This window comes from Notolabrus celidotus, chromosome 5 (genome assembly GCF_009762535.1).
Source record: "Notolabrus celidotus isolate fNotCel1 chromosome 5, fNotCel1.pri, whole genome shotgun sequence".
Lineage (NCBI taxonomy): Eukaryota > Metazoa > Chordata > Actinopteri > Labriformes > Labridae > Notolabrus > Notolabrus celidotus.
In genome coordinates, this window is record NC_048276.1 from 17,773,568 (window position 1) to 17,792,930 (window position 19,363).

The window sequence follows — 19,363 nt, forward strand, 5'->3', positions numbered from 1 at the left end:
TCAAAAGGAGGCTCAATTCTCTCCAGCAACCGACAACAATAGAGGCAGATTCAGGTGTTCATGATGTTGTTTGATTGGCAGTGATGAGCAGCAGGCTATAACATGTTTACTTACTGTCAGACACTATACATCTATGAATAATTAATGGGTGCTCTGCCCAGATGGTTTCTGGGTTCAATTACCTCTGCAGATTCTCACAGTTTTGAGAAGGTGTCAAAGAAGAGCATCCAATTTGATAGCGTGCACAGTTTGCAGAACCACATGTGGAGTTTATAAAGTCAGACTGATTACTGACAGCAAGAGAGCCGGCACACACAACCACATGTTTGGACTTCAAATGTGAGAAACTTAAGGGAAAATAAACTTTTACCCTCTTTACTTTGCCTTATGTTGAATGCATTTTGAAACATTTTAACCTGATTGATCATTCTGGAACTCGTTTTTTTATTAACACTTTTAAAAACAGCAGTCATGATGGGTGATATCTATCAATGATGGGGATTTTAAACATTGTGTTCTACATCAAAACCAAAAACTGACCACGAGCACGATTCAAGAGGTGACAGACAGGAGAGCAGAGTGAGGCAGGGCAGCAGGAGTGAAGTCTGATGGCTACTCCAATGCTCTCTGCACCAATAGTGAGCGTCTGGACAGTTAGGTAACCAGTACTTTACAACCTGTGTGTGTGGGCTGAGGTTTTACTGCTGAATATGAGCAAGACACACACCTCCTGATTCTGTAATGCTTTGGTTACAGATGAAAGCTAAATGCGCTGAAATGCGAGTTGAAATAAAACCACGTGGGCGAATTGGTGTGTGGTACTTAACTGAATAAGAGCTCGTTGTGAGCAGTGTTGTAGAACTCGCATCGACTCCATCAGGATACTGAAGATGGAAAGCAGGACTCAAACTTATTTGTTGGAGACTGTTTTATTGTTTTGTTGCTCTCGTTTATAGGGCTCGGATCATTTATTCAGTTTGGAGCGAGGCCTGACGTGTGTTCATGAGTATGCGTGTTAACCTGCCCTCTTGTTCAGCAACAGTTCCTGCCAGGACGTCTAAATAAGTGCCATGAACTGTGTTTGCTTTTAAAATGTTTATAGTAGACGATAACAAGAGCAGTGCAACTTATTCAATATGAAAGGGACAACCTCAAACGTACATAGTGTGCACTGCAAAAACTCAAAATCTTACCAAGTGAAATTGTCTCATTTTATTCAAAATGACTTAAATCACTTGATTTAAGATAAATTTACTTAACAAGTAACATTTGAGCAAGATATAGGGACTTGCTTTAAGACATCTTAAATATCTTGTTAAGTCAAACAATCTTGAAATGATCTTGTTTTGAGATATAATTTAGAAGAAACAAGGTTTATTTTACATTTCATACATTTTTCAAGCTGAGATCTTATTTGTAGAAGACGGATAATCTTGATTTAAGACAAACACTTTACTTGATTTAAGTAAATGCATTTTATTGGAGAATCTATTAGAAAACAGCTCCATTGATAAAAGAAAGAAAGAAAGAAAGAAAGAAAGGTTGTTTTTTTAAGGGTGGGTTACAGTTTTCAGGCACTGTTTCTTCTAAATCAGATAAAAATATACATCCTCAAACTACATGCACACAATGAAACACCTACTTTTGAGCATAGCTGGCTTATCCTAAAAAACAACATGACTGAATATTAGTATATCCAGCTCACTATGAGAAGACATTATATCTCAAAATGCTGAAATTAAACTTTGTAATCTTATTTTAAGTACAAGATGGACTTAAACCTAGAGAAGTGCTGCTATAATACAACTTAAATTAAGGTGAATATATCTCTAATGAAGAAGTTGACATGAAATGTGTTAGTGCAAAAATCTTTTTTTGAGTGAAAAATATTAATTAATTGTTAGCATTCCTGGCTTATTCTGAGACACAAAGCTTTAAAATACTGGTAAAATATTGCTTAAAATAAGTTTTCCCAGCTAATTTTAAGATCACAGTTTTCTAAACGTTACGTCTTATTTTAAGAAATCTTACCAAGCAAATTTTCACTTGTTCTATTGACAGTTTTTTTTGCTTATTTCAAGGTAAAAGTACATTGAAATAAGTTATTTTTTTCTTGTTTTTGGAGGGGCATGTTTTCCAGTGTGCATGCTATGGTAAAGGAGAGGGGATTATTTAACTCCTGAGTCCAAGATGTCTGGTTAGGTAAAAGTCTGAAGAGCTGGTGGGCTGCAGATATTTCTAGGTTTATTGGACACCTGCAGTGATCCCACTGCAGCAGAATTACTAAGTGTCTCCAGCACAGCACTGGAACTTTATTGATAATTCAAACCACCAGACAGGCTGACAGGATCAGTTAGAATCTTATGTTAATAAATAAATGTGTTTTCTGCACATCCAAAAAAAGCCCCACACAGTCAGTTCATGTTCATACACTGAATAATATAGAGTTCTCCTTACAAGTAACAACTGTATTAATAATGGGGACTCAACTGGGATTCATCTTAGCTGACTCAGACTCGACCCAGACTGTAACACTGAGGACTCTAGACTATACGGCCCAAGGTTTGGTGACTCAACTACAACACTGCTCAAGGCGGATGGGGGTCATTTACATGGACTTAAGAATCATGTCATGATGGTAGGGATCTGTTGCAGCAAATGTCAGTCATTTGCAATGGACGCACCATGAACAGACACACTCAAGATAACACTGTTTAAAAATAATACAATAAACTACAGTGAAAACAAGAAGGAAAATCCCAAACTACACAGTTTAAGAGTAGGGTTGCAAAATCCCGGGAATTTTCAAAGTTGGAAACTTTCCATGGGAATAAACGAGGAATTTACTGAAGGTTGGCTTTTAATAGGGAACTTAGGAAGAGCCCAGGAGGAGCTCATTGCCCTAAAGGGTTTAGCAAAAATGCAGAGGCTAGGCTTGAGAAGCTTGAGGGAAGATGCTTTTTCATTTAACATTTTGAATGGGACTTTGTTGGGATTTCATTTTTGTTAATTTTTGAATCGGTTGGGTCGGAGGGATGAGTAATATTTAACTAAACATTCATATTTTTGTTCTTCAACAAAATAATTGATTGTTCAATAGAATATTTAACACTTGACAAAGTGACAAATAAATCGGTTTTAATTGTTTTATTTTGGATGGATGCTTGTTTATAACAAAACAAATATTTATGCTTGGATATGATACCTTTCCATTAAATTACCCTCAAGTCATTGTTAATTCTCATAAATTCCAATAATTCCCATGGAAAGTTTCCAATTTGGGATTTATTTCCAAAATTCCCCAGCTTAACTTCCTATGAAAATGTATCAGAAACTTTCAGGAAATTTACCGGAAATGTTTCAACCCATTGCAACCCTAACTAAGAGTAAAGCATCTTTCTGATTTTGTACTGAAAATATGTCTGCAAACATTAACAGTTAAATAATTCAGAAGTAGTAAAGACCTTCTTGGGTTGTTGTGTTAAATCATATAAAGCTGTACTTGTTGTTAAAAGGAGTCAGGTAAAGCAGGTTTTGTTGCTTCCATCGGACATGGAGCAAACACAGGGAGAAACATAACTCTTGTGCTGCCACAGATATAGCGCCACAAATCTATTTTCTGTCATTAATGTACAAACTGTTTGACACAATCAGTACACCCTTTCCATTTTTCCATAGCTTGACATTTGGTCTTCTGAGTGATTGGCAGGATTGCATATTGCTGCCACAGAACTTTTCAGTCAGTGGGGATAATTTGCAGCGATGTATTGAAGCAGAGTGGAAAGGTTTTTTTTTTTTCCCTTTCCCTTTTTTCCTTTTGATGCCTCGTCTTAATGGCAACAGCCTGGGCTGCGTTCTCGGGGGCTGTGCTGAGCATGCAGTTGTCATGATAGATAAAAAAGAATGGGGTCACAGAGGGAGACAATGCACTGCGATCACACTCCCAGCTAGAATGAGCCACTGGAAAGCAAAGGGATGAACCTACACATGCTTTTCCCTTGTTTTACATATTTTCAATATTAAAAAAGAGGAACCCGTGAGGACAGAGTGTCTTTCAGGAGAGAAGTTTAAGCTCAGGAAGTCTTTTTGAAAATAGCATCCACAGCCATCATCAGAGGCAGAGTTTCAGCCACCGCTCCTACCGCATCGAAACGATGACTTCATTGCCCCCAGGCTCATTCTTTTTAAGGACTAAAATGGAGAGCTCCAGACGAGTCAATGTGCACTAATTTACCTTGCTGGTTATGGAGCTTCTCTGACATTTTCCTCCCTTTTTGTCGACTAACACTCTGTTTGACAAGCGATCTATCTAATTAGCTCCCCCCTCACTGGCTGAAGGTGTGCTTATTACAGAAATTATCCGGTGGGGAGTTCGGCTTGAATGCAAGCCGCCGTATTTCCAGGCTCTCCGTGACACCTGATTGGACTTGACTGTGTGAGATATTATGTGCTGCTTTCATCAGGCAGAGAATGGAGCTCAGGTTCATTGTGCGATGGGCTTCACTGCTGGAGCACAAGTGACTACATCTACTGACATCTGAACACAATGGTCTGTCAGGGGAGACACAGCCTGCCATCATCATTCATAGCAGTCACATGTCAGCATGACACTGCAATCACTTTACTGAACAACAGGCAGGAACTCAGTGGAAAAACACACCTGATCATCAGTCTCTAGAGGCTTCTTATTGTTACCTTTCTGATGGGGAGTTTTGTAAATCTTTGTTTGGGCTAATTCACCGTATTCACACAGCAGCCCTTTTTTCTTTAATGTCATTTTCAGGGTGGGAGACATTGTTTTTTTTCAGTTTGCAAACAATACGATAATAAAGTCATTATCATTTACCTACTTCCCAATTAGCAACTAGGTGCAGAAACTAGTCGACAGTCAACAAAAATTGGTGTTCGAATTGGATGCTGACAAATTTAATAGTCAATAATTAGTAATCTAGGTTGTCACTTTTTTTTTGTTTCATGCTCTAAGAAAACAGAACATTGTTTACCAGAGCTGAACTGCTGACGAGTAAGCCATCTCACATCCTTGCTGTCTCTGCTATAGTTGAAAATGCAAACAGGTAAACAAAATACAGCAAAACGATTGTCACCGACGACATTTCACCCTCAGCACTGCAGACAACAAGCTTGTAAAGTAGACCTTGCTTATCATGGGATCATGTTGCTAATGTGCAAACATTTGAAGAGGATGAGGATTTGGACATCTCTCTTTCAAACATCTACAGTAACATTCCACTCAAAAGTCCAAAGTTAGAGCCACGCTGTGGGATTTTCTCTAATTTAACTTTTTCAGTCCTTCACCTTTAAAAAAAAAGTTGCGAGTTGCAGCCCTTATCAGCAGCCAAAAGGACATCAGATATTAATAATCTGTAGGGGCATTAGCCAATGGTTCAAGAAATAACTTTTTGATAACCTATTAGCTATCAGACAAACTTTAACAAAAGCATTTAGACACCATCTGATTAACCTGTTTGATACAGTTAGCTGTTAGTTAATGTTAGCTATTAGGACGTGGTTAAATGGTGTTATTAGACATGAATGAAAAATGCCATTCAGCCAATTCTGTTAGATAACACTGCACTGTTAGATATGAAAGTTGCTGATTACTAGCTAATAGTTATTTAGCTTGAAAGCTGTTTCATGTTAGCTTTATGTTCCAAAGAAACTAATGTTCTGGTCTGAAATTTAATTTAAAACAAGCTGACAAGTTTGCAGATAAGAAAACAGTCAGAAAACCGTCAGAAGTATTTATGTATTACAGCTTAAAACGGGATCACAAAGTCCCGGGGTAAATGAATTGGTTTCAATCCTCCTTGCAGGTTAACATCCACATGCCTATGCTGGTCACATATCACTCAGTTAAATGTTTATATCAGAAGTTTATCCAGACACAGCTTATACACAACTTTATCTCCATTTTTTAGATCAAAACACTGCCAAACCACGTCACGAGTAAATTGTCATCTGTGCTTGGTTACATCCAGGTGATAGAGCATTACAGTATTATGGAAGTAACCATCAACTGAAGCTATAGCCCCAGGACGCTCAGAGACAAACAGACTTTACCAACTCCTTTCAACAATATCAAACTGAAGCCTTGTTTTTCTTTATATTTAAAATCAGGAGTGAGGTAAAGCACAGGCCAAACATCACCTTCTGTGTTTGTGCAAGCTCGATTGTCTTTTCCTATTCCTGGTAAATGAACTAAAATTAGGGATGCACCGATCCTACTTTTTAGGTCCCGATAACGTTATCGATACCTGAGCTTTGGTATTTGCCGATACCGATACTAGCCGATCCTGGTATTGATTTAACAATCTCTATTCCTTAATGTGAGGATAGAATCATGTTTTGGCAACTTCAGGGTTTTCTGTATTTGTAAACCAAAATAAAATAAACATTTTAAACTGACAGTATCATTATTCAAGAGATTATAAATATGTACCAGCAGTTTGGTGAGTTAATCTTCATAACCAACAGATATTACACTTCATCTGTAAACCTCAGCAGTGGATCAATGGAATTAAATATTCTGTATAAAAAAACTGCTTCAAATGAGAAAATACCAAATATGTCAACGTAGGGTTTCCCACAGAAGTACAGTGTACCTGTGGCAGGGAGGAGGGCTATTCAAATCATTGAATACATTATTACCCTGCCCAGCTTTGCCCTTACCATTTCCCTTCTCTGTGTCTGATATTGTGACAATATTAATTAGTAGCACATTTTATAAATGATGACGTAGGAGATGCACATGGCTGTTGTAAACACAGAAAAACATTGAACTGAGATGAATAGATCTGCCATATGGATCGGCCCTATATATCGACCCTTTGTCAACGATATCCGATCTAGCTTTTTGAGTCAGCTCTAGCTGATATCAGATACCAGGATCGGAGCATCCCTAACAGAAATGATTAAAAAGCTTACCACCCTCAACACAGCACTGTAGCAGTAACAGCATTAAGCCTTCTCACTCTGGAAATGACACCAGTGGAAAACAGCTGCCATGTGAATTTGGTCATATTAAGTGGATATATCTGCCTGCCACCCTAAACTATGTTTTTACTGCATATTATTGCCTATTAGCAGCAAAGGAAAATACAAATTAAAAGTAAAGAAAAACTTTCTGAAGCAGCATTTCTTTTAGCAACAGTAATTAAATGTAAACTGTATCATGGCCTGCCGTATTGAGACCAAACATTGGCCATCCTTACAATTACCAGTGAGCAAAGAAGTAGATAGTACCACTTAAAAATACTCACACAGTGGAACAGAGGGGAACATTGTGTCTCCTTAAACACACTCGTAAGCCCACGTGCTCACACACTTGGGGCTACTGAGTATGCAAACGCTTCATCTCAGTCTTAAGATAGGGACAGACTGTCACAGGGTTCAGTTACACACAGACACACATGCACACACTGAGCTCCAAACAGCAGGACAAAGCGCGATACAATTACCCCGAGGATACTTAATCACAGTCGTACAAAAAATCTGATGCAACAATTTGCTGAAGTAACAAAGACAAGGTCAATAGATGCATTGTATCCAGGCGGAGGATCTGTTCCTGCAGTTTGCCAAATGACTTCGAATAGTGCACAAGAATCTTTGGCTGGGAGCAAATTGTGTGCTGTAACACATTAGGTTCATAAAAACATGCACACAACCCAACGCCACATGTGGTTTCACCAATAAGTAGAGCACAGAAATGACTGCAGAGTTAAAAGGCAACAGAACATGACTTTGCTTGGCTCATTTGTCAGGTTTCGGGGGCATAGAACCTCCTAATGCCAAGGACTGAGGCGTTGAGGGGACTATGATTAAGGTCATAGGACATGTTTTAGCAGTCATTGCCTTTTCCTGCTGATGTAAGCCATTGCTGTGATAGAGGAGGCTCTTGGTGGCTTTGGATGGGGAGAAATCAATATCAGGGTAAAGTTTCTGGTTATCCAGGGGGCATCAGCGACACTCTCTCCCTCTGCACCAAAACACTTTATAGACCTCTTTGTTTAATGCAATCAGCTGTCTGCGAGCTTTGTTAGCTCTCCGCGATGCTCTCTGTATCTGAGATGAGCTCCAAGGATCATCCTCCTCCTGATGCCCTGCTCACTTAAGAAACAATGATCAGACTGATCATGCTGCATCCTCAGTCCTGATGCTTTCATCAACCAAAAGAAAAGCTTATTTACTGAGTAGTGCCAGTAGATCATAATATTCAATTTTTTGTTGCGTGCCTTTAAATTGTTGTTTCCTAGAGACCAAGAGAAGAGACCCCCTTCACTGCTCTGAAGTCTGTAACTTGCAGAGTCTTACTGTACCGCCGGACACAGAATCACAACTGATCTTGTCTTAACCGAAATGAACCCTTCATTAAATCATAACAAAAGTTATTACCTGCTGTGTTAAGTTCTTGACTCTGATTGGTCAGTATGACATTAGCCAGGGTGATTAATTCACATCAACAAAGTCAACAGCTTGTTAAACAAAATGAGATCACACCGAAGAGTTTGGCACATGTCACCTCCGCCTTTTTACACTCTGGCAAAAATGTTAATTTCTGCTATTGTTCTGAATTGGCAAACAACACTGAGGATCATTTTAATAGAACATTATTTGCAGAGCACAAACCTTTATAGCCTTGGTTAATGGCTGACCAGTCACCAGCAAAGAGAGGAGAAGTAGAGAGGGTAAACAGCAGAGGGGTTTAAACTAGGGGTGGGTAAAAATATCAATTCATTGCAATATTTCCCCCCCAATTCAATATCGATTCAACAAATCCTCTGAATGGATTCACCTCCTGGCCAGTGGGGGGTGCTGTTCATGTGATTTGCGTTGTATGGACGGAGGCTGCACTTGACCAAACAATAACAAAATGGAAACCAAAGCAAGCAGCAGCGTGAAGCCAGCACCTTCAACTTTTAAATCTAACGTTTGGGGTCATTTTGGATTCCCTTATTAATCCGGAACACAGGTACAGAGGAAGGTCTTTTGTATGCTGTGCCAAGCAGAAATAAAGTACTGTAGTAACACGACAAACCTGTGCAACCACTTACACCGACAGCATGCAGATGCTTTGCAACAACCCGTGGCTAAACCTGTTGACTCAAAACAGATGCAACTCGACAAATCCTTTGCCTGCAAACTGCCACCAAGCTCTGTCCGCTCACAAGATAACAGAGTCAGGTCAGGTGGCTGCGTGGAGACCATGACCGCATGTGGTTAGGTATGCTATTGTTATCACAGAGGGGAACGAGGCGATCTAAAACTGTGTTTACCGACTGTAACATGCTGGGTTACAGACTGTGTTTTAAAGTCAATTTTTCAAACTATTTCAAGCTAAATTCACTTATATTTGTGCTTCCCATGTACACAGATGAACATGAGACTACAGAATGCACCACACATGTGCCTGCATTCAGGGGCTTTTCTATGAGTAAAATTTTCCTCTGAGGAAACAACTGTAGGCCAGAGCAGCGCCACACTTACAGTACACATGTACTCCATATGCACAAATAAGTTATTATTGTGCAAATTTTTATTTTCAGATGTTTTATTGCTCAAAAATGTGAGGTGACATACCACATGTTCACATGGGCATGAAAATAAATATTAAAAAAAGGTACTTCAACAGGTACTTTAATTATGTACTTCTTACTGAATTGACATCGAAGCATCTACATCAATATCGAGAAAGAATCGTGAGGTTCTTAACAATACCCAGCCCTAGTGTAAACACACAATGAGCTGAATAAAAGACATGTTTTCCAATAGAAGAAGACAGAGCAAGCACTAAACTGTACACAAGTAATGTTTGGCATAAGTTTTTAATAAGGTGCTTTAATGCTTCGGTTAAAAATGTCAATGAGAAAAACACTTACATTTTGACTTTGCCTCAAAATATGAAGTTTATTGTTAATCCGACCAGCAACTAAGCCGTTAGAATAAACCAATGCCACTAAATTGCAACCATCACAAGGGACTATATTTTTTAGCTGTACAGATAAATAAATAATAAATCAATAAAATCATCTTTAAATTAACTTCAAGCATCAACTTGTCTATGTCTTCTGAAGGTAGCCTGCCAATAACCCTGCTAATTCCTGGTGGTTATGCAGATTTAAAGTTGCATAACCACCCACTCATTACTCATAATTCTTTACTTATCAGAAGAGACTATACACAAAGAGCAGGTCCATACCGTTGTCTTTGTTATACTATTCAGAGAGACCAACAATGTATCCACCATGAGCTTTAACCAAGCGACAACCTTCGGTCTAAAAATATGAGTCCAATGCAGAAGTGCTAAAAACTGAAGTTCATCAAGGATCCACTTGAGGCTGGCCCCGGAAGTACCGGAAACCAAACACACCAATTCAAAAAAAGACGATCTTTACAGCAAAAATAAACATGTTCACAGCCTGGTACAAAAGACGAGTGTAGTCTAGATAGCTCATTTCTCGATCGGCTCACACTGTGAGGGGGGTGAATTTTTTTGTAACGCGGCAATTTCGAAGATATTGAGAATACGAGTCTTCCAATGAGAGGCACAGCTGACTTGATTGGCAGGCGGGAACACTGTAGCTGTTGGCTAGGAGGCTCAAAGCCCACCTCTTTAGGTCACAATCGCTCGACAGCAGCAATATGGCTGCCGCCGCCGATTGACCTCAAAACAGCGCTTCAGAAACAGATGGGTGACGTCACAGATACTACGTCCATATTTTATACAGTCTATGGCTCTTACCAACATTACGAAACAATGACAAGTTAAATCTTCCTTTCAACGGGCAGGCAACTCGAGCAGAACTAGACTCATTCGTGAACAGTCATCTTTCTCAAATAGATGGAAACTGTTTTGTTTCTCTTACTGCTTAAGAAAAACATACTGTTTGCCAATCTGTGCATGATAACTTTACTGCCTGATATCCTACGCTCTGAAACACTAGTGACAGGTGGCAGCTATTCTAAGTAGTGGAAAGACTCGATTACATTATGCTGTGTATGCACAGTTCACTTACCATGTGTGAAACATCCATAGTGGCAGCACTGCTTTCTGTGTGGGCTACAGGTTTGGAGAATTAATTTCTGGTGAAACAATTTGATCCTTATCATCAGGGCTAATTTATTACGGTATCAGCTGAGCGCCGACTGCTGTACTCGCTGATACCTCATCCGACATTTCGGATTTCATAGGCACACACATTTTGCATACTGGCTTTGGTTTCACAGAACTCTATCCCCTGTGCACAGAGGTGACAAAGTGGACTAGTTCAGACAATGAACCTAAAAAGAAAAAGTCTTGTCACATATAAACCAGTTTTTCTGCCTTTTATTTGTGACGATGTGAATATTGGGAACAAAGGACCAAACAAAACATTCGGTGATGAGCCGTGTGCAGAAAGACATCAACCGTGGAGCGCTTCAGAGGAGGGGAAAGAGGGGACATTAGTTATGCTAATTAAAAAGATGAAGTCAAAGGAAAAAGGAAGGAAAATTAAATGAAGCTGCAAAAGTGGAGCAAAAATGAAAGCTGGGCTCAAAGCAAAGTGAAAACAGGGAGCACTGAAAATGAAACACTTTGTTACATGACACACACACACGGTATAATTTGCTGCTAGATCTTAAAGTGGCCACAGTGGGGATGAATGGTGTGGAAAAAAATCACCCCAGTGAACCCTCAAACACACTGTGTGCCATACAGGAAACTAAAGCTGTGCCTGGTGATCAATCTCAGCGCCCTACTTGTTCTCTCACATTTACAGTTTGCACTTCTCTGAACTCTTTCAGGCTGACAGCATTCTCTGCTGATGCAAGTTTAGCTATCAGAGCTACCCAATTTAGCAAATAAAATCTGGCCTCCCTGTCCGACTTCAATATGAAAGACAGTCTAATGATTTCATTCGAGGAGCAGGAGGATGACAGCTTCTACAGCCAACTTTTATCACACACAAGCCTTTGTCGTGTTTGTTTTATCGCAAGCTGTTTGCCTGAAGAGGCCTGGCTGCTCTCATTGATACAGTTTGTCAGACATGTTTTCAGGCGCTCTTATTTTGCTTTGTTTCTAATCCTGCTCTGAGCTGCTACTGTTAGCAGTATCAGACGCCAGCCCAGCCTGCTTTTTCAATGATGCAAATTATAACTGTTCCATTATGCAGTCTTTAATGGCCAGATAATAAGTTCATTATGAATTTTTATCATGGCTTTTTTTCTGCGATCTTGATTGATATGATGCAGATTTGACTTGACATTATTAAAAGTGTAAAATGTTCAAAAGTACTTCCAGATAGAAACTGATGAATAGAGTTTGTAAGTTGGGTAATTTTAATATAATTGGTAAACTTTTTTTCTTTTCTACTTTTCTTTTCAGGAACCGTTTCAGGCTAACATGGCAAGGATTAAAGATATGGTTAGGCTTTTGTTTTGTTCTTGTGTGTGTCGTGTCTCGTGGTGTTGCTTCTATTTCCTCTTTATGAGTTCAAATGGAAGTATTGTTATAGTCTGGTGCTTCGCTCCTGACGACCTTTACCTTTTACTGCCTTCTCTCTTTTCAGAGGAGAGAATCGGCGACTTTGTCCAAAAAGGCAAACAACACCTTCAACATTGTCGGAACCACATACGCCATCAATGTGGCGAAAGACCAGGGTTTGACCACCATTTCCAAGAGCGCCCCCACATCGACCCCCAAACACCCCTTCATGCATAAAATGGAGGATCCCTACACGGAGGCCAAGAAGTCCTACAACCGTGTCAGCAAAGTGGACAAGATATCACGCATTATTTTCCCCGTTCTGTTCTTCATCTTCAACTTAGGCTACTGGGCCACGTACGTCAACAGAAAGCCCGCTATCATGAAGGCTAACAACCTAAACTGATCCGACCAAATGCTAGGCTTGATCTGGTTTGTGGTGGAGGTAGACAGGTTTGCAGGAGGCCAAGTCCATTACATCTTATTGTGTGTGTGTGTGTGTGTGTGTGTGTGTGTGTGTGTGTGTGTGTGTGTGTGTGTGTGTGTGTGTGTGTGTGTGTGTGTGTGTGTGTGTGTGTGTGTGTGTGTGTGTGTGTGTGTGTGTGTGTGTGCGCGCGCGCACGTGCGTGTGTGTGTGTGTGTGTGTGTGTGTGTGTGTGTGCGTGCGTGTGTTTGGCTAAGTGCGTGTGCCTGTGTGTAAGTGTGTGTGTTTTTTCTTGAGAGTTTGATATTTTGCACGTCTGTATAGATGGAAGGCAAACTTAAACATACAGTAGACTCACATTTAATAGTTGGACCTTGGAGGGAGCACATAACCACATCAGACTGTGTTTGTGTAGCGTTTTATTTTCTCCACACTTAGCTCTGGTCCTGTTCCCCTTGTTGTGAGTAACCAAGTGATCCTTTGCCGTATCTTGATTGCTTGCTGTTTTTCTGTAGAGTAGTCGATTGTGTTTTCACTATGTTTTGACATGTTGGCGCTTTGCTTATAATAAGTTAGAGCGAGCATGCCTTTGACGTTTTTTCATTGTTGCTCATTACCGATGATAAGGTTCTGACATGTCCATGGAGTTAACATGCATGTCCGCACGCACTCACTCGTGATGCATCGAAAAATGCCGTCGGTCGCTGTACTGTGCTCCGGGGCGGCCTGTATAGCTCTATAGGAACATCATTAATAACCGTCAGTGTGTGGCCTTCAGCACATGCTGAATCTCAACAAACCTGACGCAGCATCATGGAGGACTGCTTTGGCGTCCCATGGGGACTGCCTATACATTTATAGTCCAGTGGCTCTTATTGTTTTAACTGGCTGAGTATGTTTGATGACAGAGACGCTATGTGCCTTGGTAAATAAACACACATGAGAAGAGATAAGGCCCTAATACATTAACACACATTCACACATAAATGTCTGTGTGTATATTACATGCAAACTGGTGTCCACAGACATGGCAGTATGTGGCTCTGCTCCACCCACCCATCCACGGCCCTTGGGCATGGGCAGCCCGGTGTAAAATTGCCCATTAGTGTGGAAGGTTAACAGACCTCTGCCTGTGAAAAGATGAAGCAGAGCGGTTAAAGGCTCCAGCGTAGTCCAGAACAGTTATCATGTGCGTTTATGTTTTGGCTCCTGGTGCGGTGTCACCGTGAGCAGAGCGGTCCAAACTAACTAACACCATTACCTCAGACTGGAGTCCAATTCTGAAAAGCAGTATATTGTCCATGGGAAAGCAAACAGCACTGGATGTTTTATACATAAAACACACACACTTTTCTGTATGCCTGCTGTCTTTCTTTGTCTTGTTTGCGTCTGTCACTGTAACTATTTTTGGCTCTGTTTTGATTTTTCTGTCTTCATAAGCAGGATTGTGTTTCATGTTGAACTTTTGCCCCGTTACACTTGTTTGTGTGAAGTACATCGGTGTTGATTTGATTGTCTACATATGCCGTTCTGTTCTTGTGTTTTGAAGTAGACAACAAAGACCTATAGAGTATCTCTAAACAAACTTTGGCGATTCTATCATCACTGGAGATTCTTACCCTCAAAAATGCTGCCAAATCTGAAGATGAAACAAAGATTGCCTGATTTCTGAAACACTTCAATAAGAAAGCAAAAGAATTGTTTCGATAACAGAGAATCAGATGTGTCTCCAGTTGTGGTGACTGTCTCCAACTTCTGTTTCCCGTCTGTTCACTGACCATTGTGTTTTTGTTAAGTGTTGAATTTTGGTTCAGTTTTCTGATGTTTTTTTTTAATTCAATGAAAGCAATTTCTGTTGTTCTTGTTTGCTGTATGCACTCTGGACTTTTGCATTACTTCCTGCATACACTCTGATGAACACTGTACTTCAGACGCCAACATGGATCCCTTCAAACTGTCTCAAAGTGGTAAGCATAGAAGAATGAGTGGACTGTGTTGCTTCTTTTCAAAAGGTGTTAATAACACAAAACATGTACAATTTATCAGTCATAGGTTAATGCATGACAATCTGTACACGTGTATGTCTGCAACCTCCAATAATGGTGTTTGTCACACTGAAATAGGGCTTAGTATCAGTGCTTCTGTACTCATTGATTACTAACGCATTACTCCAGCATCGTCTGCATAACCACACTGGAACATGCAAATTGTGCTCTCAGTGTACAGCTAGCACAGTGCTCTGAAAGTGTTTTTTACCACTTTTAGTTTCGTAAAGTTTCAACATATTTGACGTTGTTAATTATACAATGTAATAGACTCAATGTTTAAACCAGTGCTTGCTTGAACCATTGCTTTTAATTCAAATGTGACTGAAATCTTTCTCCCACATGTCTGGAAACAACAGAGGAAACAGTTTGAGTTTAAAATATAAATGTAACAGCATGGATATCTACTGATAAACCATTTTTTATGTTAAACTAGTACAGACATTATCTCTCAGATCACACTGACGTGATAATTCATGGCACTATTAACTCGAGATGAGATTTGTGTGGAATCCATCAATTTTTTTATAGTAGTGTCAAAATTATAATTACAAACCAGGTGAACGTGTCCCTGTTAAATAGCAATGTTAAATACCTCTGCATATTTTATAACTGTCGGAAATTATCAATCCGACGTCAAACTGCTGATAGGGTATGGCATATTGAATTCAATATTTCAAAATGTGATTTTCTATTCTTCCAAGGAGAAACACAGTGAGGCACTGAGTCTCTTTTTTAGGCTCCACTTTTTATCACTTTGTCTCAAACAAACTGAGTCATGATATCGATCAGCTGAGGCCGTTCAAAGCCTGCTGTCTGCTGCTCAGTCAGGATCAGATGACTCAAAGTGCTAATGTTTATGCAGACTTCCTCGAGTAATGTGATTGAGGTTTCACAAGAAGTTATGAGACGTAGCGGTTGCAAGCACTTGGGGATGCATTTGTGTTATAACTTGGCTCCAAGTCAGCGATGAGTGAATCTACACCCTCAGTCCCAAATATCACCATCGCCTGTTCACACAATCAGTATCATGTGTCAATCTGAGTCCTGTGCCTAATTCAGTGAGAGCGCCAGTGAATGCACTCATTTTGTTTCTCCTTCTCTAAAGCATCGCCTACGTACACAGCAATGATAATGTCAGCAGTGGGTGCACTGTTAGCTAAAGCTACCAATCGTCAGCAAATCAGTGAGCAGTCCAAGGTGGTGGGCTGCGAGCTGAGCTGCTGCTAACTTATCCCAACTTGTTTCTCAGTGTTCAGATGGTTTTGAGCATAGACATATAAAGAGTAGACGCTGCATCGAAGCTAGTACCTATTGGCGCTGATGAGCCATGGGGCTGCCATCTTGGTCCGGTCGCCCGTTCCACTCAGTGTGATCTGTTTGGCAGGCGCAATTAAGTGTCAGCGCATTTAAATCAATCATAACTCGCTAAATTCGAAACTGATTTTCATGTGGCTTTTTTTTCTTATATGTGATGTATGATAGGTATTTTGCCGCACAGTGCTCTGGCATCTTGAAGTCTCTGCTGCTTCAGTTTACGTTTACAGGATCATGGGTAGGATGACCGAGCCAAGATGGCGGCCGTATTTCTTGCACCCCAGCAGCCAATGCGGTGTCCACTCCTGAGTTGAATATCTATACTATTCCTCAATCACAAGCACATAGCACACTGCTTACTGCAGCGCTATAGAGACCATGCCCCCTACATGCACTGTGCATTCCTCCATCACATGCACAGATGATTTCTATTTTGGATGGATGTCTGCTTATAACAAAACAAATATTTATGCTTGGATATGATAGCTTCCATTGAATTACCCTCAATGCTCAGTTAATTCCCATAAATTCCCATGGAAAGTCTCCAATTCAGAATATTTCCACAATTCTCCAGCTTAACTTCTCATGGAAATTTACCGGAAACTTTCTGGAAATTTTCCACCCCTTTGCAACCCTGCTGGTGAAGCTTCAATTGCTGGCCAGGGCACTTTCATATTTATTACATGGAGAATGACTTATAATCACAATAATTACGCACCAGCCATCCGTACTCTACCATTAAAACACCGTCAGATTCTAAGGGATCTAAATCACAGGCCATTTCACTCGTGCTGCACAAAGAAAGTTCATATCAGAATGAAAAACAACACAAAGGAGCACTGAAGAGCAGTACAGTGTTTTTTTTTTAACTCCAATTACACCATTACACCAATGTGGTGGAGGTGTTGTATCAAAATCAGTCCAGTGCAGCAGAAAAGGCACTGCCAGAACTGCCAAAGAAGGACAGTAGACAAGCATCTTGTTTATGCGCTACAGGCAAGGGCATCCCTACAGACAGTCGTGTCCGGAAAAAAATCAATGCAGAATACACCAATCTCCGTCCCTGTTTGTCTTTCTTAACAGAGACTCCAGACAGCAGTTTTTTTATACACTGATAGACATCATAGTTAAACAGAGCAACACCAGACTGTATAATCAAACGGCAAGTCTTTGTTTCACATCCACACTGGTGTCCATATTCAGCTATTAGTCTGACTGTTGTGTTCTCTCTATTTACTAATACGTTAATGTATGTAATATTGAGCGTCCTCACATATTAAAAAGCTCTTACATAGTGACGCATTGTAGAAGAACATGTACAATTTAAAATTGCTATTGCCACAGAGAGTCACTGAGGCAGAGAGACACAGAGGTTAGAGTGGGCTACAGCAAGGTCATAAAAACAGCTTGCCATATCAATATCACTGTATTCTGGACCTGGGGAAAACGTCTGTGGTGGGTAAAATCACAAAAATAATTTCAAACTGCAATAAAAATGTAGAAATCAATAACAAATTGTGTCAAAATCTGGATAATTCTTAATTCTGTGAAATGAGAGTAAAGCTTGGACGAAGAAGTAGATTTCTCTCCGTCTTCATGAGCATCATCAGACCATGTGAAGGATGGCACCGTCTCTCAGACAGAGAGAACCTAATATAAAGGCCTGCCTCTAACGCTAGCCGTCTTCACATAAAGGCCTGCAGTAAAAGCAAACGAAGGCCCTGGTTTATATTTGAAGAGTTATGGTATATTAGAAGTCTGTCAGGAGTATAATAAAGGGGGACAAACACTTTCAGAGCAACTCAACCACCACCTCTCCACTCTGCAGCTGAACTACAGTATAATTTCTGTCATCCAAACTGCTCAGACTGATGGCTACAGCAAGACAAACATACAACAAAAAACAAGAGGTGATGAATGAACTGTGACAGAAGAAATTGTGTTTAAGGAGCATGTAAACATGTCATATCAGGGCAAAGATTTGTGATGATTCAGGTCTTCTTTCTGAGGGGTTTTGATCAATGAGACTCTACTGTATTGTTGCCTTTTAGGTTTGGTTCTTATGGTGTAATCATTTATGTGGTCAATCTTTTCCTCACAGGGCCAGAGTTAACTTCAGCAGAAACTTCTCATCCTATAAGATGCAGTATATTAAGAGCATATTACTATATGAATATATTTATGCTGTTCAGTAAAGCATTAAATATTATATGTTTTATATGACATAATCTCTACAGCATTGATGCAAATCTCTTGATGGGTAGAAAGCCGTAGAAAAATAGATGAACTGAACAAATTATTATTACTAACTAAATGGCAACAATTCTAATTATTCAGATTAGTGTTACCAAGTTGTGAATTTGTAGATATTGTGAATTCAATGCCAATAGTTTTTGTGAATATTGATATGTCACGTCATTTATTTTTACATCTGATAAGTACCGCTGTATTACACTGAGCTCTGTAACAGAGTGTCATGGTATTTTACAGACGTACAGTAGAGGTATTATTCATCGAGCTACTTACGACATCAGTACCTTGTGTACACTTTTCAAACCTAACTGTGAATTAGCAGCTGTCTGCAAGTGGAGTCGTACACGCCATGTTCTCTCTCCAGAAATGTCACTGCATGTCCTCACAAGCTGAGAGATCAGAGACTTCCTCCACAAAGACAGCTCCGGGGAACATAGTGGACTCTGTGTAATTGTTGGGAGGTGGCTCTTTACAGTGAATATGCTCAGTGACTGGACTCTGTATGTTGCCCTCTCTCGTTCATGTTCTTACTGTATGACATGTAGCGAATGAAAATGGGGATTAAAAAGGACGTTGTATTTTGTCTTGGAGTTGTAAGGCCCTTCCTTGTTGCATTCAAGCTTCAGAGATGTGAAAAAAATTCAACATGATGCACTCATCTGAAGTTACTCCAGAGGCTTACATGAAGTATTTCTGTCTGATTCTCTTTATGCATGCTAGTCTTTCTGTTTGTGGTGTTTACACTGGGATCTGATAGGGATGAAAACAAGCATTACACAACCAACAGGGAGAAAAACATTCATAACAAAGCACAGGCAATTTAAACCTGTTACACACAGGATG

The 19,363-nt window shown here is 40.0% G+C and overlaps 1 protein-coding gene and 1 long non-coding RNA gene across 2 annotated transcripts in view; one reads left to right on the forward strand and one right to left on the reverse strand.

The window, feature by feature from the left end:
• LOC117812621 (gamma-aminobutyric acid receptor subunit alpha-2-like) overlaps positions 1-19,103 on the forward strand; it is a 177,431-nt gene extending 158,328 nt beyond the window's left edge. Inside the window, exons 10-11 of the mRNA XM_034683510.1 lie at positions 12,383-12,421; positions 12,567-19,103. Coding sequence (XP_034539401.1) covers positions 12,383-12,421; positions 12,567-12,887 — 360 coding nt within the window. The 3' untranslated portion in view covers positions 12,888-19,103. The remainder of the gene's footprint in view (positions 1-12,382; positions 12,422-12,566) is intronic.
• Positions 1-19,363, reverse strand: part of LOC117812623 — a 45,997-nt gene that overhangs the window by 18,454 nt on the left and 8,180 nt on the right. The gene's annotated exons all lie outside the window — the stretch shown is intronic.